Raw genomic sequence first — 27,557 nt, forward strand, 5'->3', positions numbered from 1 at the left:
GAAACTAACTCCTGAGTTTATCTGTAAGAGTTTTGCTAGATTCAGAGGCTGAAGCTCTCATAGCAAGAAGTCAGTTGTCTTCCTGATTTGTCTGTGCTGAGAATCATCTCCTCAGACTATAGGTTTTTCTATTGTAAGTTTTCTGAACAACCTATGGGAAGATCATTTATGATAAACTGATGAATCTTAACTTCACATCAGTGTTGTTAAGCTCTTTGCCTTCTAGGGAATATCCTTGTACTGCTCAATTGCCCACGTAAACGTTTAACTGGTTGCCTGAATTCACAATGACATTACGAACTTCTGCACATGACCTCAGAGTTTTCCATTTTTTCAGCCTTGTGACAATATGAAATGGGATCATGACTGGTATTTTTTTATTGATTAAAGATTCTGCCATGGAGTAGATGGAACTCTCACAGAATGAGAGCAGTAACAAATGAGCCTGGTAATACACATATGGACTTAATGTATGGCCCAATAGTGTGGTACCTTCACACTGCTGCACCTGGGTGAAATTGCTTGAAGCATCAGCATTGCACCAGCAGGAGTCATAGATCTGCCGCTCGCTGTGGTTATAAAGAATGCCCAATAGATTTATTTTTTTCCCTGCAGATCAGCAGGAAGCTTAGCAAGAAGGAATAAATAACGTGGCAAATTACAGGACTGTCACTGTCTCTTATAGGGTACTTCACCTGTTTAATCATCTGGGTAAGAGTGTGAGTGTCCTGTCTTTGGAAACAGGATGCCCACTGCTGTTAGCACTTGGGGAACACTACAAAACCCAAGCAGGTTCCAAATGCCAGCAGGTGGTTCTAGTCATGTTTGGTTTTGAGGTGGGGGGAGACACACCTAAGCCTCGAGGAAGCGGCAAAGTGCCACCTGAAGTACGCCCATTGTGACTTAAGGTCTGTGAGCTTGGAGCGGTGGTGACATTTGCCCTATCCTGAACCTGCTGCAGTGTCCTTGCACCTTGTCATGTTCTCCAGGTCAAGGCTGGAATTGGGCTCTCCTTTGTTACAAGGGAGCCCTGGGAAGGGCAAGCAAAGGCAGAAAGCAGTTCTTGCAGAATGGGACTTGGATATTGTGGACCGGTGACTGTCCATCTAAAGTCTGTTGAGGCTGAGCCATGATAGCCCTGGTAGGGTGGGATAAGATGGGATACGACAGTCCCTGAAAACAGTGGCATATGGGGGGATGTTCCATATGCTGCTAGAGGGGCAGACTGGCAGTTTGCACCTTCTTTCTTAGAGATGCTTTTAAATGAACAGCTGGAAAAAATAACCTGTTGTAGGGTCTCTGAAAAGTACCCAGACCTCTGGCCTGGCTTTGTGAAGCTACTAAAAGTTGAGAAGAGGTGGAGAGCATCTCCATCCTTTTTTGTCATGTAGGAGCACAGGAAACTTGAAACATTAGACCTTGTCACACACAGGCCAGTAATATGAACAGGATTAAAGAAGAAAAAAAAGTAAGGTGTGTATGTGTTTGCTTATGTACCTCAAGGAGAATGTTTACTGGATGTCTTAACAAATTATATCTTTAGGTTATTATATATTTTTTAACAGGACCATCAGTATGGATTAATATAGTAGTTTGACTCAGCAAATGCTTTCAGGATCTATTTTCTACATATTAGGAACTATGTGAATATACAAGAAGGTATGTATTTAAACAACAGTATTTTCATTTCAGGCTCTTTTCACTTTGTATTAAATATAAATGAATACTAAAATATGACATTTCATACCATACAAGGCTGACAACACAAATCCTGGCTCAGGGCAGCTTTTATTCCACATTCTTCTTGATTACAGCTTTTGTAGTTCAAAGACTCCTGTCAGAACTTTGATGTGTGGAAACCTGCTGCGTTGTCGTATCTGGATACCAAAAGTGAACCATAGTGAATGCAGGGCAGTGCTGAACACCTATTAGTAAGCAACAGGCAAAGGCTACTTGTAAATAAGCAAATAAATGCCCCAAAGAATATTCTTCCCCTGAAAGATGCAACGATGTGAGTTCACCCTGGTAATATTGGTTAGTAATGCAGGTCAAATGGAGAGTTTTGTGGGGTTTTTCCATTCCTGGGCCTTGCTGGTTGCACCAGAGCCTGATTTTCCCATGTGCCTGAGCAGAGGGCGCTGCGAGCCTGGCTTTCCTACCACATAAACATACATCTGTGCAGAGGAATGTACCTACAAGGCTTCATTTATATAAATAACTTCCAGCTTAAGCCTTTTGTGTACGGGAATACCTAAAATCATAGAATCATAGAATAGTTAGGGTTGGAAAGGACCTTAAGATCATCCAGTTCCAGCCCCCCTGCCATGGGCAGGGACACCTCACACTAAACCATGTCACCCAAGGCTTCATCCAACCTGGCCTTGAACACTGCCAGGGATGGAGCATTCACAACTTCCTTGGGCAACCCATTCCAGTGAAGATATGTAGGTTGTGCTCAGGTGTAGCTTCATGGTGGTGATCTCTTCAGGAGGTTATGTCCTCTCTGGTGGTGGTTAACAATTTCCTGTGAGTAAACCGTTGGAAAAACGTATTTGGAGTAAGAAACCACTTGCTGCTTTGATGATCTGTTTTGATCATGAAAGTAAAAATCACATTAAAATCGGTAAAGAGCTGATGGGTGTGCCTTGTTGCAGACTTGTGCACCCAAGAGCTAAGCCAAGGCTGTGATGAACACCCATGAGGGCTGACCACAGGAGAGCCTTTCTTGGGGTGGCAGGAAGCTGCCCCTGTGCTTCCTGTAGCTTCCCTATAGCTGCCAACCCACATCGTCACAGCAGCTGCACGAATATTTTTCTCCTAAGAGCGGGCAGAGTCTGTGTGTAGTGCAGCCACCGGAGGATGTGGTGTGGTGTTCAGGGTGCCTTGAATACAGCGGCTACAGCTGATGCCCTGTAAGTGGGATAGCTGGGTGCGATGAGAAACACGCTTCTCGCGCCTCAAGCACGCGTGTGACCTTCGGGCACCAAAGCCTGGAGAAGGGAGGGAAGCGGGAAGGGCTGCCTTTGCACCCCATGGCGGGCTGAGGGCGCCGTCCTTGCTCCCTGCACTACTGGCCCCCCGGTAGCTGGGGGGGTTCCCTAGTTGCTGGGGGTTTCCCTAGATACAGGATCCCCTCCGCTGGGCGCTCGCCTTCAGGGACTCATCCCCTTGCGGCTTCAGGCTTCGGTCTAAAGCAGGTTTCCTACTTCAGCCATTGCCCGGGTGGGGGCGGGCCCCACGGTGAGCAGCGGCCAGGCTGTGTGGCGCGGAGCGGCAGCAGTGCCCAGCTCCCTTCGATAGCTCAGCTGGTAGAGCGGAGGACTGTAGAGGCGCGGCCCGCGGCAATCCTTAGGTCGCTGGTTCGATTCCGGCTCGAAGGAGCGGCTCAGTTTTTGCTGCCGCTGTTTTCGCCCGGGCCGCCGCAGCTGCAGTGGGCGCGGGGGGGGCTCTCCCGCGGGGCCGCCACGGGCCGCACTCGCTCCCCCGTCATGCTGAGCCCCCGCCGCCGCCGCCGCCCCTCCCGCCGCTGGGAGCGAGGCCCCGCCCCCCCGCCCGTGTCGCGTGCGGCGGCGGCGGCCAATGGGGCGGCAGTCCGCCTGCGCAGATTCAAACGGTGGCTCTGGAAGGAGGCTGGGCGCGAGATTCGGCGGCGCCGACCGAGCCCGCCGCGAGCGGGGCAGCCCTGGGCGGCGGGCGCCGGCCGGTAGCGGCCGTGTGGGGCGGTGCTGGGCCGCGGAGCAGCAGCCCCGGGGTGTGAAGGTGCCGCCGAAGCCCTCGGAGGTTCTGACAGGAGTGGGAAGGCACAGCCAGGCGAGAAAGGGGGCCGCGCGCGCTCCGTCCTGCGGAGCTATGCCTGACGCGCTGGGGGCCTGCCCGGACCGGGGCTGAGGGCGGCCGTCGCGGCGCTGGGGATACCGCGAAGCTCCGCGGGGAAGAGGGGACCGTTGAAGGAGCCCTGTCCGCTTTGAGCCATCCTGAGCAGCCAGTGCCCCTCTCCGCCCCGCCTGCTGTGATAGAAGGAGCCCGGGCTGGGGCTCCGCGCCGCGCCCCGCTGCCGTGGCGGCCCCCCCTATGGTGCGCCCTGAGGATGGCGAAAAGACCGCGCAGGTGAGTGGCTGCGGGCCCGGCCCGGGTACCTCTGGGCGTTCTGCTCCCCCCAACACCCCTGGGCAGCCGCTGCCTTCCACGCTGCCGCCCCGCGCCCAGGTACCCCCCCGCGTCCCGGGATCCCTGCCAGGTGCCGCCGCCGTACCGTACCGCCCCGCCCCTGCCGCCCCTCACCCCCCCGCCGAGCTCTGCTGGCGCTGCTTTCGGCGTCTTTCCATCTCCCTGGCTCGGCTGTCACTGCCCACCTCCCTGCCTCCGCCCTCCCGTCCCTGTTTTGCCCGGCGTCTGCACTGGTCTTCCCTCTGCCTTGCGAGCACCAGCTCCCGGGTATAACCCTTGCCTCTCGCTGCTGTGCTTTCGCTCAGACCATCTTTGTGTAGCTTGCCTAGACAACTCCTTGGCTTTGCTTTTCGGCGGTCAGTGAGCCTGTCAGTAACGACTTCGTCGTCTCTGAAATAGCTTTTCCTGCTGGTTTCTTTCCTTCTGCTGGAGTAATACTTCTTGCTTTCCTCCTGCCGGGTGCCTTTGACGCATCCCTGATACAAGGTTTAGGGCTGTTAACTTTCAGGCCTACTGATTCTTCCAATGTCTTAAATGCACCCACTTTCTCTGATTTGGAATATTCTTTGGCTGAAGATGTCATCTTGGCCTGAAATTTCCCTGAGAGATAATGCTTTCCACAAGAGCTTCAGCAGCAGCCCTAGATGGTTTTGATACTTTTGTTTTACTGATATGAAAATGGGTATGTCTTTACTTTGTTTTCAGAAGGTGGTTATTGGAGAACTATCTTGTTGCTGTAGTTATTCTTGTCCTAAATGGAAAATCTGTACCTGTAAGGTGATAAAGAAATGCAAATGAAGGGTTAGGTTTGAGAAAGAAAAGGGTGCTCCATAAGCATTAACAGTGTGTGAGTTACCTGTGCTGTCTGGGGTTTACTGTAACCGCATACTTCTCATGGAATTGGTGGTTTAAAAGTTACAGGTATTAAAACTGTTTCTGATGTGAAAAGAGTTCACAAGTGAATCTTCTGCAAAACTGCAGCTAAACCAAGAAAGTAATGCTTGGGGGGTGTAGCTGTGCAAGGAGCAAAGATTCATCAAGGGGCTTTGCTTGTAGGGGTGGACTGCTGGAGCTGTCTATACATAGTTACCTGCAGGAATCAGCTCGGAGAGAGAATGTTTCTTGTTCTCCTAATCTGCGGGTTTTTTTTTCAGTTTAATCTGTGGTATTGCAAACAATAATTTCATTTTTGCAAAGCTCTAGCTAGTGTTATCTCTGATGGCAGTGACTGCTTAGATGTCATAGTTAAGAATACAACTGTGGATTGGAGAGGAACACAGGGTTAGAGATCAGTAGTCCTAGATGAATACACTATCAGTGTGTGATGATAGTATCCCCAAAAGTAATCCATGGTATTTATGAGTTTATAATAAAGAGGTTTCAAGATTGTTAATCTAGGTACGGAGTATGGTGAAATGTACCAAATGGAATGAAGTCTGATTTTGTTAAACTGTTGTTGGTTTTGCATTTAGAAGCCTATTTTTTTTTCTTTAATGGTTCTCAACTCGGAATTACAAAGGCAGCTAGCACAAAACTCATGAAATACTTGTTTTATTTTTGCAGATTTCTTATTTGATGAAATTTGGTGGCTGTCATTTGCTTGCATGCAGTATTCATAACTGAATTGTCAGATCAAGTATTAGAAGCCTATGTGTTTGCAAACCTTTACTTTTAAATAAAAACCTGAATAGTCACAGGCATTCATGTTTATTTAATTATAAACAAGACTGAAGGCTAAAGGGTTATTCATGTGGAATCAAGGTTGATGAGGTTACTGCCCACTCAGCTGGCCCTTGCCCATGGAGTGCATGGAGGCAGTGGTATGTGTGTCAGTTTGGCTGTGGGACATGCATGCCACCAGGTGCAGGGTTTTACCTGCAGCTGCTGCTGCGGGGACCCCACGTTGTCTAGTACTGGTGGTCTCATCAGTGTTGCTGCCATGTACACTGTGCCCTTCCTCTTTTTCAAATCCCCATGACTTCATGTAACTGAAGATTCTTTTTGAACTAGTTTGTGCAGTGGGTGAGGAGACCATGTTGACAAAGGGCTTAACCACAAGGCCGAATTTTACTTATAAATAAATGATATGGTGTGTGTGGTGTGAAATAGGATTATAATACCAAGGTATGCTCTTTATAATACCAAGATACACTCCTGACAGTTTATTGAGAACCTGAGGATAAGAGGTCGATAAAAAGGAGGTGGGAAGGGGAAGAGAAAACTCTTAGTAACCTTTGAGTTTAAATCCTGTTTTCTGAAGTCCTATGCCACTTAATGCAAAACTCTTACAATCGTTTTGTTTACAGCTTGTTTTTTGTAAGTACTCTGAAGACCTTGCTGTTGACTGTTCAACAGACTGCCTTGTGTTCTGCTGGCTCCACAAAGTTTTAATATATTTACATGTTACTTCTATTGCATCATGAAGCTAAGTAGGGCAAATCCAGATGTGGTGTAGGATGTAGAAGCAATGTTAAATACACTGGGTCTGAAATAGCTGGGTACATACTATCCTGTAGGAATATTTTCAGCTAAGTAATGGTCTTCTTGAATGACCATGTGTTTGTGTTAGCCTCAGGGAATGTACTCCCTTCATGGAAAATAACAAACATACATAGATGGTTATGGGTGAACTGCATGTTCTGGAAAATAATGCAGAAATCTGCCACCTGGTCGGTTCTTAGGACATCAAAACAGGTTAATTCCATTACTGGGGAAGGATTTTTTTTTACCTTTGGTTGAAAAATTGAAGTAAATTTAAAGCTAAGCAGAACTAGTAAATTTAGTTTTGAACACGAATTTACAATACTTATGTTGTGCTCTATATTGATGATAAAATAGAGAAAAAATACGATTGCAGTGTGAAACTGCTTTTAAGTAAAGCTATGTATCTGGTTGAGAGTCCCTTCTGTCTAACATGAGTTTAAGTGATATTTCCATGAAACGTTTCCCCGTGCTGGTTTTGTTATGAAGGCTGTGAAGTATGCATTTCTCCAGTAGATGGAGTGTGATCTACGTGAAGCCGCAGAGGTTACCTGGCTTCTTGCCCCTCTGGCTCTTAAAAAGGCTCAGTGCTGATACATACGGTGCTTATTTCTTGCTCGAATATTTCCGACTTCGAAGATCTGTATCTAATTTCTGTAACACTGAAGCAACGCTTTTATTCAAGGCAGGAGCCCGCTTAAAATCTTAGGTTGACTCAAAATTATTTGGCACCCTTTTTGTGTTTGTTGTTTGAATTATGGAGGTGGAACATGAATGCATTTTGCAGACTAGCAAACCACTTGATCTTGTAAGCTCATTTGTGAAAAAGATTCGTAAATGTGTCATAAAAACATGATATTAAACAAGAGCTTTTGCTTCAAATTTGAGTCTTGACTTGGAATGAATTATCTGTCCATGTCCTGGTATGTGGCCTGGAAATTAAAATTGTGATCCTTGGACATGATGAATATAAGCTGCTGCTGAAGGCAGATCTTACTTTCATGCAAAGTCCATATGTTGTTTTAGAACAATATATACAGATTGGGAAAAAGCTTTAAGAGTTAGAAAAAATAAGTTATTCAGAGGTATTTTAAACTCTTACCTATATCCTTCTGTTATACTCTGCAGTGAGGAAGAAGATGACCTTCAGTATTTGGATCATGACTATGAAGTACCACAGCAAAAAGGTCTGAAGAAGATATGTAACAGGGTGAAATGGACACGTGATGAGGTAATACTTTTTTTTTTTGCTTTAGTTTTATTTCTACATGATATTGGTAGCACACAAAATATGTTATTATTTAGCACCATGTGGGGACAGCATGTAACATTTATTGGCTGAGGTTATGTCTTAACAGGATGAAAGGCTAAAGAAGCTGGTGGAACAAAATGGTACAGATGATTGGGCTTTCATTGCTAGTCATCTACAAGTAAGTTGAATCTCTGTTTCTGTTCTCTTTTGATGTTTACTTACTTTGGTCGTATGTTCAGTTTGAAAATGAGATGAAATAGAAATCAGAAATGCATGATAGTAAAAAGCAATTTAAAGGATGTGTGTAAATTGGACTTGAGATCTAGCTCAGGTTTTGGAGAATTTTATCAGCTCAGGTTGGGGCTCAAGTGATGGTCTGAAATGATAAAAAATAATTGGTGCCTTCCATCCACACTTGAGATCTGCTTTCCTTTTGCAATATATTCCTCTTTCCTATTGGTTGCATTGCTTGTGGTTACATCCACAGTTCACAGGTTGCTTCTGAGGCAGTTAGGAGTGTGGGTTGCATCTGACAGATGACTTGCAAGGAGCAAAATCAATTTCTTAAACACCTTAGGAAAAGGGTAGGTTGTTTTGTTTTGTTTTTTTTTTTTGTAGTTTTTGTTTTGCCTTTTTACAGTGATGTCTTATCTAAAATATGTAAATCTTTCCACCTGATGATAACTTCGGTTCCTGTGAATGGAACCTTAGTGTGTTCCTTGGAAATTTCCTACTGACACTTAAAATTTCTTGTACTGTTCCAGTGGTCAGATGGAATGAGTAAAAGAGCTGTTGGTTCAAAACATGAAATGACTCATCAGCTATATGAGCTGTCCTGTAGAAAACACAACTGGAATAGATGTTTATTTCTCTGATTAAATGCTGTAAAGTGCCTACTGTAAAAACATGGCTAGAATCTAAGGGTGAAATCACTAACTAGAAGTGGCATTGAATATATTCAAATAGTAGAGAAAAAAAATTACACCCCCTACCTTTGTGGTTCTTATAATACTGACCAGAATTATATGGTTGTATAAAATTCCTGTGTAAGTAGGTAAAAATAGAATTCTAACTGCTGAAAAACTGTACCTTTGCATTGTTCTCATTGTCTTTGTGCAAATGTGGTACTTCTGATATTTATTTATTTGCCCCGAGGGGGCAAAACATAGATATCAGGGAATGACCTCAAAGCCTCTAAATTTAAGGAGTGCATATGCAAATCACTGTTCCTTACATTATCCACTTCCAGAAGGCAGTGAGATAAGTGAATGGCAGAGGAGAAAGAGATAATACTAAAAAGCCATCATATTAAACTGATGAAAAGTACAATGTTTGGTGATACTGATCTGCAGGTGTATTATGCAGTTGTAGTTAGCAGATCTAGCAGTTTAGTAAAAATTCTCCAGCTGAAAAAAAAAGCTTTTGGAGACAGAAAGCTATTGTTCAGCCAGGCCCAAGTAAGGTTGGAAAAAAGGCTCTCTGGCTATCATGGGAAACATGCATGGAGGATCAGGTTGCCCACTGCAGAATTGCTGATGTTGGAAGGAACTTCCCAAGATCATAGAGTCTGAGGCCCCTGCTCAAGCAAGGTCAGCCAGAACAGGCTGACCAGGGCAGTGTCCAGCTGGGTTTTGAATATCTCCATGGATGGAGACTTCACAGCCTCTTTGGCAACCCGTTGCAATGTTCACATTACAAAGCTAAATAATAGAAGATAGCATAATTAGCACTTACCTTGTTACTGGTGGCCTTTTGCTAGGAAACCCAGTCTTGAGTTACTCGTATGTAAAGGCTATTTCACTACTGAACCCTATTTCACTGTTGGGCTGGGCACAAGTAAACCATCCCTCTGTTTCGCCTCCAAAAGTGAAGATGGCTTAAACGTGATTCTCAAGAGGGAGTGCAGCTTGCGTTCTCTTTCAGTTTATTGGGGCTAAGGCAGACCTGAAATGATCTTATTGTTTCATCCCATCATTTGTTTTGCTTTTCTTTCCCAAATATGTTATGATTTCAGAAGTGTCTGGAAGGTATAAATGCTAAAAGGCCACAATTTCAAAACTATCCCTAACCTTTAAGCAAAAACAGAAACAGCTATCCTATACTGGGTTTGTCTTTTACAGCTTGTCTCCACCAGGAAATGATGTTTTATAATAAACTCTAGTATGCTTTTAATCATGCAGTGTCTATTTGTGATTCATGTGAAGGTACTGTGATCCATGTCATTTTAGATGTAACAGTGTTTTGGGTGTGTTTTTCTCGTCTCGCAGATTGCTTCTTATTTAACTTCAACTTAGCCTTGTAAGGCTTGGTAGACAAGGCCAGCAAAACCTTGAAACTCGCACTTGCTTTCCAGCAGCTTGCACTGAAGAGAGTAAATCATCATGTTCCAGTGTTATAAAAGGCATAATAGTATTTTGTGCTGGGGCAGGCTCTTACCTGCATATTTTTAAGAATTGGACCAACCCAGAGAGTCTTAAACTTCTCTAGAAACAGTTTTGAGAAGGCTAAGTGAAACCTTACTTCTCTTTCATAACTGAGAACAATATTTCAAAAGATCCTGAGAGAAGCTACAGAAAAACACTATCTGTCCTGAGCAGAAAAAGCAATGTTGTTTAATTAGTATGTGTTAGCGAAACTCAGTATATATCTGTTTCCTTAACACTCCAGGAAAAAGTTGAAAATATATACATTTGAGACTTTAAAAAGTCTATTATTTGAAAGAATTTCCTTTAAAAAATTCTTACATAAGTTGTAGATAGTGTCAAAAGCATGCCAGTTGCATGAAGTTCAGTGAAGGTGTGGAGTAATGAGGATAAAAATTGTGAGTTTTTCTTTAAAGAAGAGTAAGTCCTCAACTTGCTTATCAAGTAAGAACACCGAAGTAATTAGATTAGAGCTTTGTGCAAGGCTGTTTTTTTCTGGAGAAGAGCTTTTATAAGCGAATGGAAGAAGAAATAATAGGGGAGAATTTATCTATTAGAATAAAGGTCTGAATAAGTCTCTCAATTTGAAATAAGGTAATAAATCTGGATAGCTGATATATACAGTTTTATGTATGCAAGTGTTTAACAACTGCATTGGTCTTTTAAAACTATTTCAGAATCGTTCAGATTTTCAGTGCCAGCATCGATGGCAGAGGGTACTAAACCCAGAATTGATTAAAGGTCCATGGACTAAAGAAGAAGATCAGAGGGTAATAAAAACTAATTGTTACTGTACTCCTTTGCTGTAATGAAATTGGCATATGACTGCTAAGAATCTGTACTTTTTCTTAGGTTTCATTCCAACAAAGATGATGTGTGATGCACCTTGTGACATAGATAACTACATTACATAATACGGAATGTAATTCATTATATTATGCTGTGTGAGGAGGAAAAAATAATGCAGCTGCTCTGAAGTAGATGGAATGTCTGGTTTGCTCAAGCATTTAATTTCCCTTTATGCAGATTGCTAGCTTTCCAGATAGAGAAGATACCTGTACAGCACTGAAGATCAAAGGTCTCACATCTTTTGGTCCTTAGATCCACCAGCCTTAAAGGGGTTGGGAATAAGGGCAATTATTTCATACTCTGCTCTTAAAGAAGGTAGCAGTGGTGGTTTGGACTCCTTTTCCCCGCCTCTGTTAAGCCACACTTTTTGCCTGCAAAATCTGGACTGTCCTTTAGGGAGGTGTTCATACAGCTTTCTCATACAGTATTTCAGATTGGCTGCTTAATTCCTACTGTTTAAAACTCTAAGACATACAAAAATAGTATTTACCAACTTATAAATATAGTCTTCTTAATCTATTTTTACAGTTCTTGTTAGCCCTTTAAGAAAAAGCTTCTAATGTGTGAAAAAACATGTAGAAATAGGAAGCGGGTTAGGAGTAGAGGTGTGGGGTTTTTCCTCATATATACGTGTGTTGAAAAAAGTCAAACCAGGCATCTTTACCAGCTTCTTTTTTGGTCTTTCGTAATGTCAGCTTATGCAGTGGGTGACAGAAAGGAAAATTCCAAACTGATGTTTTCATCATTAGATTCTAAACACAGTGAATTTTAAGTTAAATAATTTTTTATATCTTAAAAGTTTATTTTTAAAATTCTAAGTTGCTGTCTGCCTCCTTAGGCCTAGTATCTTATCAAGTTGGCTATTATAAATCACACTCCAAAATATGAGTTTTCAGTATTCTCAGTCTTTACTTGGAAAAATGGGGTTTTGAAATTGTAATGTGCTTTCATCTGTGTTCCAGGTTATTGAATTAGTTCAGAAGTATGGTCCAAAGCGCTGGTCTCTAATTGCGAAACACCTGAAAGGAAGAATAGGCAAGCAGTGCAGAGAGAGATGGCATAACCATCTCAATCCTGAGGTAAAAAAGTCATCATGGACAGAAGAAGAGGACAGAATAATCTACGAAGCTCACAAGCGTTTGGGAAACCGATGGGCTGAAATAGCAAAACTTCTTCCTGGAAGGTGCTTTTCAACTCTGTTTGTATTAAATATTGGAATATGGAAACTGTCGTCACACTATTTTTTGCAATGTCATTTATTAGAGAGCATGTGCTGAAATTTATGTCACAACATCTTTATCTTGATAGATACTGATTTTTTTTTTTTTTTTGATTCTGTATCCTTAGTAAACCACAAAACTAATAAAAAGGCCTCTAACACATTCCTTCAGAAATCCTCCTGATCACAATAAAAACTGTAGTGGAGCTGAAGAGAGTAACTGCAATAGTGGAAGAATGTCTTAACATCCTCTGACATAATGTCAAAATGCCTTCATTGATATGCATTTGGGGGTGACTTTCTTTTAGATTTAAGATCAGAAATTATTTTTTGTGGAATATTTCTTGTTAAACGGGACACTTGAAAAAGAATATCTTTGTAACCTTCAGAAGTCTAGGCTTAGGAGTCATGTATCGCAAAGCTAGCTGGTTACCATCTAGGCTTTTAATTATATGTGTTGTTCTCTTTATCTTTGTTTCAGGTGTGACTGCCAACTTACATGCTTATGGAAATACAAACTTTTAGTGTTTCAATGGAATAATTTTTTTTACCTTGTACTGTTAATTAAAACTCAATGTTCAGCTGTCCCTCTCTGAATTCAGTCTAGATGTTCAGGAGGTGACTGTAGGGGTGCCTAAGGAATGTATGAACTTGCCATGGTGGGAGAATGCGTATTTAGAGATGCATGTTTAAAAATGTGACATTTTCATTAAATACACATACATGAGTCACAGGAAATCCTTTGGAGGAATAGGAAGGGAATTGATTGCATCTTAACAGAATTTTGGAGAGGAAGGAAGAGTTTCTAAGGACAGAGGCATTCCTAAATCACTAACTTATTTGTTGAAAATGAATCCAAGATGAGACTGTCAGCTACAGATTGGATCCTAGACCCAGAAGATTAGTAAAGAGTCTTAAGATTAGGGTGGAAAAAGGAGAATTCTACTTGGAGCTGAGCTTGAATGAATAATGGGTCTTAAAGCAATTTTTATGTCTGTGCACTTCTCTCCAAGGCTAGTATTGAAGACTAATGCATTCATACTCTACTCTTGCCTTAATGCTTATTTAGTCTTAAAGGTGATTTCAGCCTGCTTTTCAAACTGCAGGCATTTTCTTTCCAAGGGAAGTGACAGTGGGCACTGGTCTTTTGCCATGGCTGCTGTTCTCCGTACAAGCTCAAGGACACCAGGACATAGTGAGATGTTCTTCTACAAAGCTGCACGTTGAACATAAAGCAGGCTGGATTTTTTTTATTTTTTTTTAGAAGAGAGGTCTTCCAGTGGACTGTGTTAACTACAGTGCCCTTGTTATACTGTGGGACAGTAGTGTGATTGTCTTAGCTTCATGTTCTGCAGATTTGTAGCAGAGGGTAAATAATGTAGTGACAAAGAACACATGGTTAGTCCAGGCATCCAAGAAAAAGGGTTCTCGCCCATGATAATAGCCAAAACCAAGGCTTTCTCTTTTGCAACTGTCAATTTTCTGCATACTTGAAGTTCAGTAGAAGGAAGTATGAGTAGCTTTCTAGTAATTACGCCAAAACCCCACAGGTAATGAAACTTTCGCTGGAGCTTTCTCTATTTGCGGCTTCAGATTAACGTACTATACAAACCCCATAAATTATGCCATATTTTAAACTTCAAGATATGGAAACCAGTGACTGTTGTACATTTTCATTTTAGGACTGATAATTCGATTAAAAATCACTGGAATTCAACAATGCGAAGAAAGGTGGAACAGGAAGGATATTTACAAGAAGGCGTAAAGTCTGAAAGAGATAGCTCATCCAAACTTCAGCCCCAGCATTGTCTGACTATGGAGCACTTGCACACTCAGAATCAATTTTACGTACCTCTTCAGACACATGTAAGTTCAAAATGCAGAATAATTAGTATTTTCCAGTTTCAAATGTTTTATTGGGTTTGGAACAAGAAACAAATCTGAAAGAATGAAGATGTTGGGCATTTTTGTGCTATAGTAACTTAGGATTTGTAAACCATAATAAATATTTTATGTACAGTAGAGATAATTTTATATCCTTTTTCAGGGATTATGAAATGATTTATGTCTTTTTAGATTCCAGCATACCAGTATGCCTCACCAGAAGGCAGCTGTCTAGAGCATACTTCAGCTTCTTCCAACATAGTTGAGGTAATGTGTTAACACGTGTAAAATGAAGAGAATATACTCCTTGAAGTCCACTCTAAACTGAAGACTATAATTTTGAAACTTGTGACATATATTTTCACTTACCTATATTTACAGAAGTAGTGGAAAGTTTTAAGTTTAAAAACAAACCAATCAACAAAAAATTAGTTAATTTTCTGATAGTAGTGGTAGGATTGCTTGTGTAGACATACTGTCAGCAAATGCTGATTTGAAATACTTTCTTGCACAGTTAGTCAGGATGGATATCTCAAAATTCTAAAAAGCACATGAAAACGTAACACATCTACCAAGGTGCCGATGTTGTTCCTTCTATTAAAGACAGAACTGAGTGACTTTTGGTTAAAAAGCATTATAGCACACTGAGCATTTACAGATCATATTAGCAACCTGTTAAATTATTAGCTTGTATACCACTTAAACATCAGATCTATCCCCTGGTAATTGCTGGAGTTACTCCACTTGCAAGTGGCAAATGTACTACAATATATGATAGTACTTGAACAGTTCTGTTCCCACAATGTGTGGATTTCTGTTAAAACTGAGCTATGTTATAATGTCAGTGTTTATGTTTACAGTGGACAGTTGGGGGAAAATAGTAATGTCTTTCTTAACTTTTTCAACAGTCATTTATTGATGATGATCCTGATAAAGAAAAGAAAATAAAGGAACTTGAATTGCTACTTATGTCAGTAGAGAGTGAAATCAGAAGAAAACGATCATCTTCTGTAAGGACTGTAAATTTCTATAAATATTGGAGTATGCTTTACCGAGGTTAATCGTCATCAAATTATTAATAGATGTTTGGTTTTGTGTAGTGTTTTTTCACCTGACCTTCTAAAATCAAGCTTGTGGCTGTTGGGTTGTAAAACAAAATCTATATATTAGAATGGAGGCTGGTTATTTTTAGTGCAGTTTCTAAACTGTGAAAACAGCAGAAATACAACCTACAGTTTGGCAGCTGTTCCTAGGACCCAAGATTTTAATCGTCTTCAAGAGAATCATGTTTGTAGGTATCACCACTGTTTGGTTTTATGGGTCAACAATGTTGAACATTTACTCAACAGGGAAAGGATAAGTTTTGTTCTATTTGATTTCAAAGCATGCTGTAGGTTATATTTTTATCTAACTTATATGTGAGTGCTTGCAATACTAAATATCCACATTTGGATACAACATGTATGAATTTGCGCTGTACAAAATTTACATGTACTTTAGTAGAGTTAGGGAACTTGCAGATGACAGGCGCTTACTTCCTCAGGAACAGAGGGCTGTGAACAACATCAGATGCCTAATCAACCCAACAGTATTGATCACTTAGATTTATATTACAGGTGAACTTCTGGTTTTATGTGGTGGAGCTATTCCTGGCATTCCCTTGAAACAGTTCAGCATTCTGCTTATCTAGAGGAATCTCCTAAATTTTCAGTGAAAATTGCAACCAGTTTCTTGAGTACTAAACAGGGAAAAAAAATGGGATAACCATTTAGAAGTAATCTGTCAGTGCAGAAATCTGCGTTAAAAAAATACCAGCTCAAGCAAGAAGTATTTCACATTGTAGAAACACTTTCTAATCTTAAAATGCACCTGTGTTCTGTAGTGAAGACGACTTTGTAATATACTGATGTTCAGAAACACAGGAAGCTTGCATCAGAAGTGGCTTCCAATACAACCCATAATTATCTAAGGTATAAGCATGTATATGATAAGAATGAGAGGTAAGATAAAGATCTTAAAATCTTACACAATTTGAGAAGTTGGGTATGTTAATGTAAGGAGAATACTAACTGCATTAATGCAAGCAGATAATTAGTATTTAAAAAAGCAAAAATTAATGGTTACATTTAGTCTTCCTGCATGCTGCCTTTTTTCCCCTCCCTGCTGTCACATAATTGACTCTTTCCAACTTCTCAAGTTCAATAAAATTAACATGATTCTTCATACTTTTTAGCAAGCTGGAAACTTACCGTGTTGGTCTGGAAGTTTCATCATGGAAGATTGCGTGTCTAATACACTAAGTAGCCTTGGGGAGCAAACAAGTGATTTCTACAGCATAGATGAGACCCAAGGCACATCTGTTCAGCAGAATTCACCACCAAAGTATTTGGCCGTGGAAACAAATACAGTGTTACCATCTCTACAGACCATTCCAGAATTTGAAGAAACGCTAGAGCTTATTGAATCTGTGAGTCTGTATTTATTAAAGCAAAAAAAAACTTAGGAACATAAGCTTTAATGATGTGTAAAAAGTATAAATACTCCTTAAATTACCTTATTTTGTACTGGTCTGTAGTCTCACCCATACTGAAGTGACTTGTTTTAAAAGAATTTTATTTTAAAATATTGTTTTAGGATTGTGTGAAAGATAAAGGGAGAATAATTCAATATATGGCTTCTGGAGGTAGAGAGCTGTTAGGTTGGCTTGGACATTGTGCAGTAATCTTGGCTAAGCACACTAGTGTTTTGGTGTTTTACACCTTGCCTCCTAGGATCCTGTAGTTTGGAGTGATGTCATCAGTTTTGAGTTTTCAAAGGCTGTTGCGTCTCCTGTCAAGCAAGCTCCACTAAAACTAATGGAGACTCAACACAATGAAGGAACTGCCGAGTGCCAGTATAATGTCAGCGTTGTGCTTGATGGCAAAAAACAAAGTAGCATCAGTAGCGAGGAAGAAGCAGTTTTTCCAACAACTCCAAACATACCTAAATTCAGCACTCCACCTACCATCCTAAGAAAGAAAAGGAGATTGCGTGTTGGGCAGTCACCGGTTAATGAACTGAATGATGGCTTGTGTAATGATGTCATCAATGTTGCACTAAAGCATACACCAGTGAAAACACTACCATTTTCTCCATCACAGGTGAGTTTATGTTTAATATGGCTAAACATGAAGGCTGTAATGGGTAGATGATAAATCACAAGTACTTTCTTCCCTAGTTAAATACTGTATCCTAAACAAATGTGTCAAAAAACTTCTTAAAACATCTGCATAAGGGTAGATACATTAAAAAGAAATTGTTAAATTACCGATTTCCTCTGTTTTGAAGACTAACTGGGTGGGGGGGAAAGGGGTTGTGACAACTTATGTCTCAGTTCACACATTCTTATGCAAATTACTGTTGCTAGAGACCTGTGTCTCTGTGACCTAATTAAGTAGTAAGGATTTTAAGGAGAAAATCAAGGTTCTGGCAATAAGCATTGCAAATGTCTTGGAGCATAAGTCAAGAAGAATTTATTGGATTTTTTCAGTAAAAGCCTTTCAGATTTTTTTGTTTGTGTTTTGTTACTGCTCATTACAGTGGTCAAGTTTTGCCCTTCATGGTTGCTTAGGGGTTTCTTTTTTTCTTTCTTGTGCTTAGTTTTTCAACACTTGTTCTGGAAATGAACAGTTTAACCTTGAAAATCCTGCATTTACATCGACTCCAATCTGTGGGCAGAAAGTTCTTATTACGACTCCTCTACACAAGGAAATGACACCAAAAGATCAAAAAGAAAATGTGGGGTAAGATTACTGCATTAAACATCCAGTGGCATTGCTCAAATAAAACCACATTTTTCTAAACGTTGAAAAATCAGTCTACCTATACTGTGAAACCCCCTATACCTACCTATACTTTAAACCCCCTAACACTTCAATACTTGTGTACAAACAAACTGGCTTCCTGTTTTTAGCTTAAAACAGGAAGCTACTTCTACTTAGTTAAAATGTCTCTTTTTTTAAGATACTGAACAGAATCCAATTACATTTAATTATACCTGGGGTAATGCTATGGTGATGTTAATACTTTCAGATTCACAATGTTGATGTCTGTTCTGTAAATTAAGTCATTTAAACTGTTTCTTAGATTCTACATTACTATTGATAAAGTAAAATATTAAAGACCATGTATAAACACTTAATGTTTGAATAGTTTTAGAACTCCCACAATTAGAAGATCTCTTCTGGGTTCAACACCAAGGACGCCAACTCCTTTTAAAAATGCTTTGGCTGCTCAGGAAAAAAAGTATGGTCCACTCAAACTTACGGTATGCGATGACATTGTTTATTTTCTTCTTTGTTGAAGTCTAAATGCCCTCTTGTTTTTGAGTTATTGTAAGCCTCAGCAATGGTCTTAGAAAGCATTTTCCAACAATGCTGTTGTTTCAGTGACATTCTGATTATCCTAGAGAACAGCTAGAATGTGATTCAAAAATGTTTCAGGTTTTGTGTTAGACTATATACTTCAGCCTACTATGGAGTGTTGTCTTTTTTGAATGGTATTCAGCATATACAATGATTTGACCCATAGTAATCTTGAACACACTGGTTCTGTATTTATGAGTTGTTTTAAATTTCTGTAGCCTTGCTAACACTGCCTCTTACAAGGTGGAAACATTATTGGCTGAGATTTTAATTTTAATACTAAAGTATGTTAAAACATTCTGTTTTGGTTTTGTTTTAGGTTTTTTGTTCGTTTTTTTTTTTCTAAATTAAAATTGAGAGAGCGTGAATGGGTGCGAGTCCTCCAACTGGATAATTTGATAAGAGCAGATTGGTGTGGATGAATGTGACTGACCTTGCTATTTTAAGCAACTTTCACGTTTGCCTTGAAAAACTGCACTATCTTTGAGTCCTCTGGACTACATAAGAACTGAGTTGTTTTATGGTTTAGGTTCTTCTACAATGGTAGGACTGAAACGAGGTGTTTATCACAGCATGTTTAGCTAAACATGCTAAACACAGCATGTTTATCACAGCATGCTAATATTCTGAGAACTTTTTTGATGAGATGTTTGGAAGTGTTTTATCCATCCTAAGGGCTTATTTGAAGAACATCTACAATTTTCTTCATCCTAACCCCCAAGAACCTTAATATAGCAATTCATGGTTTCCCTGATTCTTCTGGCTGTCACAGAAGGCTTTTTTTTTTATTTGCTATAGATAATGTTACTTTGTCTGTTTGTTTGTTCCAAATGAATTCAGTTTTCGCTCTCTTCCCAGCCTAGCTAAGGTAGGTTAATGCATAATAACTTTTGGAATTCAGTAGACATATGCTTTTCAAATTCTGAAAAAATTCCAGCCAATGTATATTGACTGCTTCTTTTTTTGCAAACACAGAAGGTAGCTCAGACTTTGCCACAGGGCTTGGCACCATCTGTGTTACCCTATAGATTCTCACTATGCAAATGGAGTGGTTTGGCATTCCTGTTTCTGTCTGCTATTAACCTCCTGTTCAAAATCAAATTTTGAGGGCTTAGGGGAATTCTTCTCCTGTTGGTACACAAAGGGGCCATCTGTATGGCTTCTGTGAGATTCTGTACTATACTTAGGACTATCAATGTCTTATTCAAAGAGTTGTGTTGAAATTGGTATAAATTCCTTTCTCTACAACAGTAATACTTTTATAGTACAGTTTTTTAGTATGCTGGTATGCACGTATATGTACATACATATGTTTAGTATATATCAAGTGTTTTTATCCCTTTTGTCAGCTGGTAACCATTGCTAATAAATGCAAACAAGTAGTTTGCATGTCTTCTTCAATGCTGCCTTGCATTTTTTGAGGCACTGTGTATGTGTTTTATCTGTCTAGAAATAATGTGACGTAAAATGAAGTAAAAACTCCTCAGAGCCTTAAAAAGTTGATCTGTAGTTGTTAACTACAATAGTTTAAATCCTTTTATCTGTTGCTGTATTTTGCAAGCTGTCTTTTATGGCCTACATGAGCTGAAAGTAGAATATAGTAAAAACTAGCAGCTAACAGACTTGCTGTGTTTTCTCTTCCAATTTTAATTAACTTAGTCACAACCACTTGCCTTCTTGGAGGAAGACATTAGGGAAGTTTTGAAAGAAGAAACTGGAACAGACATATTTCTCAAGGAGGAAGATGACACTGTGTATAAAAGCTGCAAACAGGAGGTAACATTACAATAATAATTTCACATAGGAAATGACTGCTTTTAAATAATATTTTACAATTTTTCTCTGCAAAATGTTTGTTGCAGCACAACTCTTCTAAAAAAGTCAGAAAATCATTGGTCCTAGATCCATGGGAAAAAGAAGAGGTTGGTGCCCAGCTTGTCATAGAAGATAATAGTCTAGGGGTACAGGTAAGTATTAAGCTACTGAAGACATCACTGGCAGCAATATTAATATGAAATTGAGTGTCTTTCATTCTATCGACTAAAAGTGTTTGGATTGAGGCTAGAAAATCCCCTTCAGTTTCAAGTGCTACTTGAAGTGCTTAAGCAATACTGGGCTTGAATTCATGCATAAATTCTTCCTTTCAGGCCTCCACAGCAGGACTGGTAAAGTAATGTGGATGCTTTTCAGATTTGCTTTTACAGCAAGGTTGCTTCCATGCTGGTTACCTATAAACTTTAGCATATATGGCACTCTGAAGCTCTGTAATACACCAGGAAAATGGCATTTACCCCTGTGTTTTGCATGCTTTGCATGCTTGATAGACTGGCAGACATTTTCTGGAGATACCTACTTGCACAGTAGGCCTGTTTTTTTCCTTTTCCTGTTTCACGTAGTAGGGGAATACTTTAAGAAATACCAAGCACGTAGAAGATTATGTCTGTGGGCTTCCCCTGTGTGAAAGAAATTTGAATAATTCTGCCTCAATAACCAAGACATCAAGAGTTCAGAACTGGAACTTGTTTGGTCCCACATTCCTTTAAAAAGCAGCCCAATATCTTGCCAGTTGACTGATTGAATAGATGAATCTTTAGTCTTATAGTTTATCGGAAAGCTTTATTCTACTAGTTCTTAATATATGTATGTATTTAATTCTGAAAGAGTCTGTGACTCTTGATCACTTATAATGCTATATGCAAGAAGTAGGAGCCAAAGTCCTTAAGAAGAAGAGGTGCTTAAGTCATACCCCTTTCTGATTATTGTAGCTGGTTTTCTAAATTCCCATCTTATACGCTTCATAAACTCTGCCAAACCTAGGTGTCTGCGTGCTAGGTGTTAGGTGCCCTGCCACCTAGTGGAAATTCCCCGCTTTCCCAAGAACTTCCCTGTACTGGGAGGAGCAGTGTTGCTGCAGGCATTCAAAACAGAAATAGAACTCCCGGTGTTCTCTTAGTAATGTCTTGTTATGACATGGTATACTGTGCATCACTGATGTTCAGGTTATTGAGGTGGAACCAAGATACACTATGATGTTGTGGTATACTAAAGGCAATGGACTTGGAAAAAAATACTTCCACACTAATGAGGAATGCAGGTGCTATAGAAACATTCTAACTTAGCAAGAAAGATAGCGTCAGTATCTGATTTTAAAAGTGAAAACCAGACCAATACTTAAGTAGAAATTGTGTGTCCATGTGATAATAAGTTAGGAGTGAGGTCTAAGGTGGAAAAAATATGTAAAGGTATTTTAATGCAGTTTGAGGGTGGTTTTGTGAGTGAACAAGTACATATGCCACTGTTTATTCCCATCTAATTTTGCTCTCTTAACATTGCCTATACCTTTCTTCTGCTTTGATATAATGAAGCTGAATTAATTTATTTTTATTTACATAAATATTATCAGCATATAAAGCTCTTTTGGCATGATCATTCCAGTCCTTATTTCAGTACTTAAAGCAGTTCCTCCTCCTGGTGCTCCTCCTCCTGGTATTCCTCCTCCTGGTACTCCTTCTCCTGATATGTGATCTTAATTTTTTTTTTTACTCCAGTCTCCTTGTGCCCACTTCCACAAGGGTAATACTAGAAATTAATAACAAGCTTATTTCTTTTATAACTGTTCTTTAATTACCACTTTTATCAAGTCTTGCTCTTAACAAAGTGTAATCAGTTGTAGTCTGGCTTTACATGCAAGAAGCTGTCTACTCAGTACTGCCTAAATCTTGCTAGCAGCTACTTGTTTTACTGTGCTCAGTATTGACTCAGTATATACCAGGCTAGTTCTTTACATAATGTACTTTTTCTTTTCAGATTCTTTCCTAGAGTCTTTCTGATAGTATTTGCTTTGCTTACCTTTTGGCTTCTCTGATCACAGCAGTTGAAGATGAAGACTTTTTTTGTTTGTTCTGTTTTTCTTATTAAGTACTGATTATTGTTCCTGTTTCCTACCCTCTTTTTTGTCAATAGTCAGAAAATGCATATACCACATCTTTATTAACTGTACCATTGTTGGAAATACATGACAACAAATGTAACCTGACACCAGAAAACCAGGATACAAATCCAGCAAACAAAGCAAATGCAGTAATTAAGAAGAAAATGAATGCATGTGCTTCAAAAAATGTCAAAATGGAAAAAGCTTTTCAGGTCTGGATGCAAAGAATTGTGATAGTTTTGTTCTCAGCTTAACAAAGACTTTTGTTTTGTTTCTGTCTTGTACTAATGTCTAAAATTGTTCAATTCAGTGATCTAGTTTTGATCAGAGTTTCCATGATCCTTATTTCTTGTAAGTTGGTAATTTGTCCACAAAGTGTTTATTCATAGCTAAAGTGTTTAAATACAACCCTGATATTTCACTGAGTCACCTCTAAGATTTAAATGTGGGGGAAACCAATGAGGATAGGATAGACCTACAAAACAAGTTTCAGTACCCAAGTCCAGCAGTAGGAAAACTTGACTCAGTGCAAACCAATCCTCTATAGCATCTAAGTTCCTCAAATGTGGCTGGTGCTTACTTCATAATAAGCTCTGTGCGATTCATTAAGTGGAGTTCATGCACAGGTTCTGTTTAGTAACTGTTATTGTAATGTGCTTGTTCTTGTACTTCTATCTTTTTTTTGTACTGTTAAAACTGTGGAACCTATTTTTCACCTGTGTGTGTCTTGGCCACCAGGTTTAGGGAGAGATTCTCTTTGAGCTGATCTGGTACCTGTTCCGGTTTTCCCCATAGGAAGTTAACACATACAATTTTCGTGTCTCCTGAGAATGTCTACAGCTCTGTATTGATTAAAAGAACTCAAATAGCAACAGCAAAACAAAAGGCAGGGCACCTGGAGCTGTGTCTTCCATGTCCCACTTAATTGCTTTAATGATGATGTGGTTTTAAGTACAGGGGAAACAATATTACTTTCTGATCCTTTCTTGTAAGAAAAAACAAACCTCCATTTAATCGTGATAATTAAGAAAAGGAATTAACTGCTGGGAATTACAGCAAAGATGAATACATCTATCTTTCCCAGACCTATGTTCTCCCAGTACTTAAAAGGGGAGCTTAGTCATACTATATTCACAAATATTCACATTGAACCATCTTTCTGTTTTTGCTCTTTCCCTTGAGAAATTTCCTCTCAATCTAATGGCCTGTATAACCATGAGTCCTTTCTATGAATCAATTCCTGCTAATTTTCTAGAGAAACTCAAATTGCCAATTTTCTCTGTGCATCTATACATGGAACTCATCCTTTGGATCAATTTCTAGTTCAATGAGGAAGGGAGAGAACATTGCATTCTTCATTATGCTACAATCTGCCAGTGTCATGTCCAGTTTCGAGCTGCTACAAATCAGCTTGAGATTCAATGAGTCATGCAACTTGGCATGAGAGTTTGCCTCATGGAAGAGGCAGGACAAGTGGCTTGGTTATTCTTTCATTCATTATTTTTATTCCTAGTTCCTTTGCCATTTCGAATATATTTCCAAAACATCCAACTATTCTGCCACAGCTGCCGTTTTGATTCAGTGAGGTCCTTCACAGTATTCTTTTCTGGCTGCCAAATCATTTTGCCTTCTTTGGTGTCTCCAGACAGCTGTCAACAATGTATTTTTCTGCCTGTTGAACTGAGCATGCTTAAAGGGGAAGATATCCAAAGAGAAGACGACTTAATTAACTAACTTCTCTTTTATGTATCAATTGTTGAACTTGTCTCATTTCAAGAGTGTTTTCCATTTTGTGTGTTAGAACTTAAAGCGTAACACAGATGTCATGCTGGGGAGTTGGATTAAGGGGTGGAGAGGAAGCTCTGTCACAGATTTTAGGTCTTGCATTGTAGAACTGAATCCTCCTCAGTAAAATACAATATTGCTAGGCCATGACAATTTATTATTACTCTGAAAGATTGTATGAAAGTTGCTCAAGTATTTTAGTGGAAAGAATCTTTTAAACTGATTTTTTTTTTAATGCAGTCAAATTGTGAATGGGAAGCAGTTGTTTATGGAAAAACAGAAGACCAGCTTATTGTGACTGAGCAAGCAAGAAGATACCTGAGCACTTACACAGCTACCAACAGCACTTCAAGGGCTCTGATACTGTGATAGTCACTGCAACTGCCAGCCATCTCTTTCCATTGAAACTGACACAATGGTGAAAGTGATTCTAGCACAGTACTTGTGAATTAAGACTTTCCTTTGAGACAGTCTTGCCAAGGGAAACCTTTAAGCTACCTTAAAGCTTCCTTTCTTCTTTTGCCTGGCAAAGAACAGACATGAAGTTCTCATATTTTCTACGAAAGGATAGTACAACCAGTTCTGCAATGAATTTTTTGAATGTTAAAAAAGTAACACCCTAAAGTATGATAAAGAATGGTAAAATACATTGCAGTACTGACTACACACAATTTTTAGGTCAATTTTCATATTTATTCTGACTTGCATTGCTTTTTTTCTGTTAGTGCATTTTCAATATAGAGTAGGTTTATAGGTTGTTACTGGTTTCCAAATGAGCAACATACACAACTGAATGTGCTTTTGCTTATGTAGCATTTTCATAGTATATAAAGAAACACAATGAAAAGGAGTATAAAGGAAGGATAGAAAGTTGCACTACTAATTTTTTTGGTATGCTGCAAAACAATGAAATTAACTACAGTGTTAAATATATTTATTTGCAAATGGTACTAGAAGTAGGCAGAGGGGGGTGAAATAGGGTTTAGTGTAAAGCATCAGTATTTTCTTCATAAATCTCAAAATGAGATGATTGTTGAATGTATTGTACAGTATGTAGGAGCAGGGAAACTTTTGTAAATTGGAAAGGAGTCTGTTTTTATAATTTATTTTCATTTTAAAGCTTAAATGTAGATATTTATATGTATGCAGGTTTTCTAGAAGCCAATGTTGTTTCCTGTTAAAACGGCTAAAATTCAAAAAAAGGACAAGTTTAAAGTATGACATAGCAGCAGAATTACAGTGGTGAAGTGTACAAATCTGTACTGTATGTTACATCTACATAAAGATTGCACTATAACCCTTAAATCATGTTGGTCTACAGAATAATTACAAGGTATATCTGTGTTATACAGCAACTATTCCTGTACCTTGTTTAAATATACTTAGAAAGGAATGGTGACCCAGGAGTACTTCATCCTGCATAGGAGCTAAAACCTAATGCATTTTAAATATATATGAAAAAAAAAAGAAAAAAAAAAGAACTTGGCACCTTGGATCTCAGAACAATTGTATCTGCACTTAAGTTTGACCATTATATACTTACTGTATGTTTGAAGAGCAAAGAGAACATTCTTTTATTTATAGAAAATCTTTGTCCTTATTTAAAGGTATACAGGTCACAACAGTTGCTTTAGTTGCCTATTTTAGGTATTTGCACTTATTTTATGTCTTCTTTTGTTTTTGAAGGAATGTTTTGGTTTGCTTTTGTTATAGAGATTTATATGTAGTTAATTTCGAGCAAGTTATAATGGTGTGCTATCAACAAATACTGACAGGTAAATAGACTTATACACTGTAGTTTTAGTTATTTATAATTCAAACACTCTTCCTCTCCACTCCCGGGTGTGCTGCTACAGATAGTGGCAGAATCGGCTTGCTGCTATGAGAGATGGAAAGAGCGAGCATCATATGCACTGTATGTAAAATTACAAAAATGATGTCAGGTTCTCTAGTTAACTTTATGAGACCAACCAGTACTATGCAGGGTGTGGAAAGTATTCCTATCACTTTAATATCGAAGGTAGCAGAGAATAATTTGTAAAGGGAGAATTTTAATATGGGATGAGTGGCACAAGGAAGGTAATGGGTTATTAAACTTTTTTAAACATCTCAAAAGTTATATAATCCTCATTTGTAGGAGCTTTTTGATATTAAATATTTGCCTGGCTATGACAGTAGTAGGCATAAACATTTTTAGCAATTTTAAATTTACATCAAAATTTTAAGGGGGGGGGGGAATTCTGTATAAGAAACAGATCAGAAAATACCCATCATGCCAGGATTACTCCTCACCTAAGAAGACTGAGAGGAGGCAATTGGAATTCTTGGCAGTCTTAGATTTCGGTGTGCATAACCAGAATGAATTTAACAGCAACATTTAATACTGGAGACAGCACTTAAGTCACAAAAAATGAAATAAGTAATTAAAAGAGAGTGAATATCTAGAATCTGGACGATATATTTTGGTAGAAGTGGTATCACCAAAACTGCCTATACCAAGTTTAAGCATAGATTTATGGTAAGTAGTATTAATTTGTGTTGGTATTGGTTGGATCATTCAGTTAACTCCTACTTTGTTGCTTTAGCAGGAAGGTTTTAATCTTTCATATGTCAGGCATCTTTTATTACTTTTTGAATGTTGTGTGCATTTGCATTTCTTTCAGTTTATAAGTAGATTGTATGTGCAGCAGCCAAACTTGCATGAAACCTAAATACATATTACTCCATATTTTTCTTTAAAGGTTTGACATAATGTGCAACAAATGCCTTGTTTATCTTAGTTTTTGTTGTACTACAAACTTTTCTTCTATGTAAGAGAATCTCACATACAACACAGACCACATTAACATCAGAAATAAAGCATCTATGTACCAGCTTACTGTAAGTGCCTTTTATTTGAGAACTGAAACACTTGGTGCTCGTTAAATTAACATGTATGTATATGTGCATGTCAGACTGCAAGTGTAAGCTATGCAGGATGATTCCCCTCCTCCCCCAGCTAGTACTAACAAACATGTATTACTCTGAATTAAGTGTTCCACTGTGACTCTCTTATTTTGCTAGAAACATGGGCATTCAGTAGATAATATAGAATCATAGAATCTATTGCCTCTCCTGGTTTTGTGACAAAATATAAATGGCAAATAATTATTATAAGATAATT

At 39.1% G+C, this 27,557-nt stretch overlaps 1 protein-coding gene and 1 non-coding gene across 2 annotated transcripts; both read left to right on the forward strand.

Annotated features, from left to right (window-relative positions):
• The first annotated feature begins 3,290 nt into the window (after window positions 1–3,290).
• On the forward strand, window positions 3,291–3,380 carry TRNAY-GUA (transfer RNA tyrosine (anticodon GUA)). The gene is given in 2 exon segments: window positions 3,291–3,327; window positions 3,345–3,380. It is a non-coding gene; the product is annotated as a tRNA-Tyr (tRNA).
• Window positions 3,381–4,047: 667 nt separating this feature from the next.
• MYBL1 (MYB proto-oncogene like 1) lies at window positions 4,048–27,267 on the forward strand. Its single transcript, XM_034062698.1, has 16 exons — window positions 4,048–4,107; window positions 7,777–7,879; window positions 8,007–8,078; window positions 11,001–11,093; window positions 12,135–12,355; window positions 14,074–14,257; window positions 14,468–14,542; window positions 15,184–15,285; window positions 16,509–16,742; window positions 17,047–17,415; window positions 17,915–18,057; window positions 18,467–18,581; window positions 20,338–20,454; window positions 20,541–20,645; window positions 22,642–22,821; window positions 24,635–27,267. The coding sequence occupies exons 1-16, from the start codon at window positions 4,088–4,090 to the stop codon at window positions 24,761–24,763; spliced, it is 2,262 nt and encodes a 753-aa protein (XP_033918589.1). The 5' UTR covers window positions 4,048–4,087; the 3' UTR covers window positions 24,764–27,267.
• Window positions 27,268–27,557: the final 290 nt, after the last annotated feature.

The sequence above is a fragment of the Melopsittacus undulatus genome, chromosome 1 (assembly GCF_012275295.1).
Source record: "Melopsittacus undulatus isolate bMelUnd1 chromosome 1, bMelUnd1.mat.Z, whole genome shotgun sequence".
Lineage (NCBI taxonomy): Eukaryota > Metazoa > Chordata > Aves > Psittaciformes > Psittaculidae > Melopsittacus > Melopsittacus undulatus.

Bases quoted from the DNA above. Each gene is read 5' to 3' on its own strand.
- MYBL1 (XM_034062698.1), top strand. From the start codon at position 4,088: ATGGCGAAAAGACCGCGCAG. The intron at 20,455-20,540 runs GTAACATTACAA...TGTTTGTTGCAG, and splicing joins ATAAAAGCTGCAAACAGGAG to CACAACTCTTCTAAAAAAGT. The intron at 20,646-22,641 runs GTAAGTATTAAG...TTTTGTCAATAG, and splicing joins ATAATAGTCTAGGGGTACAG to TCAGAAAATGCATATACCAC.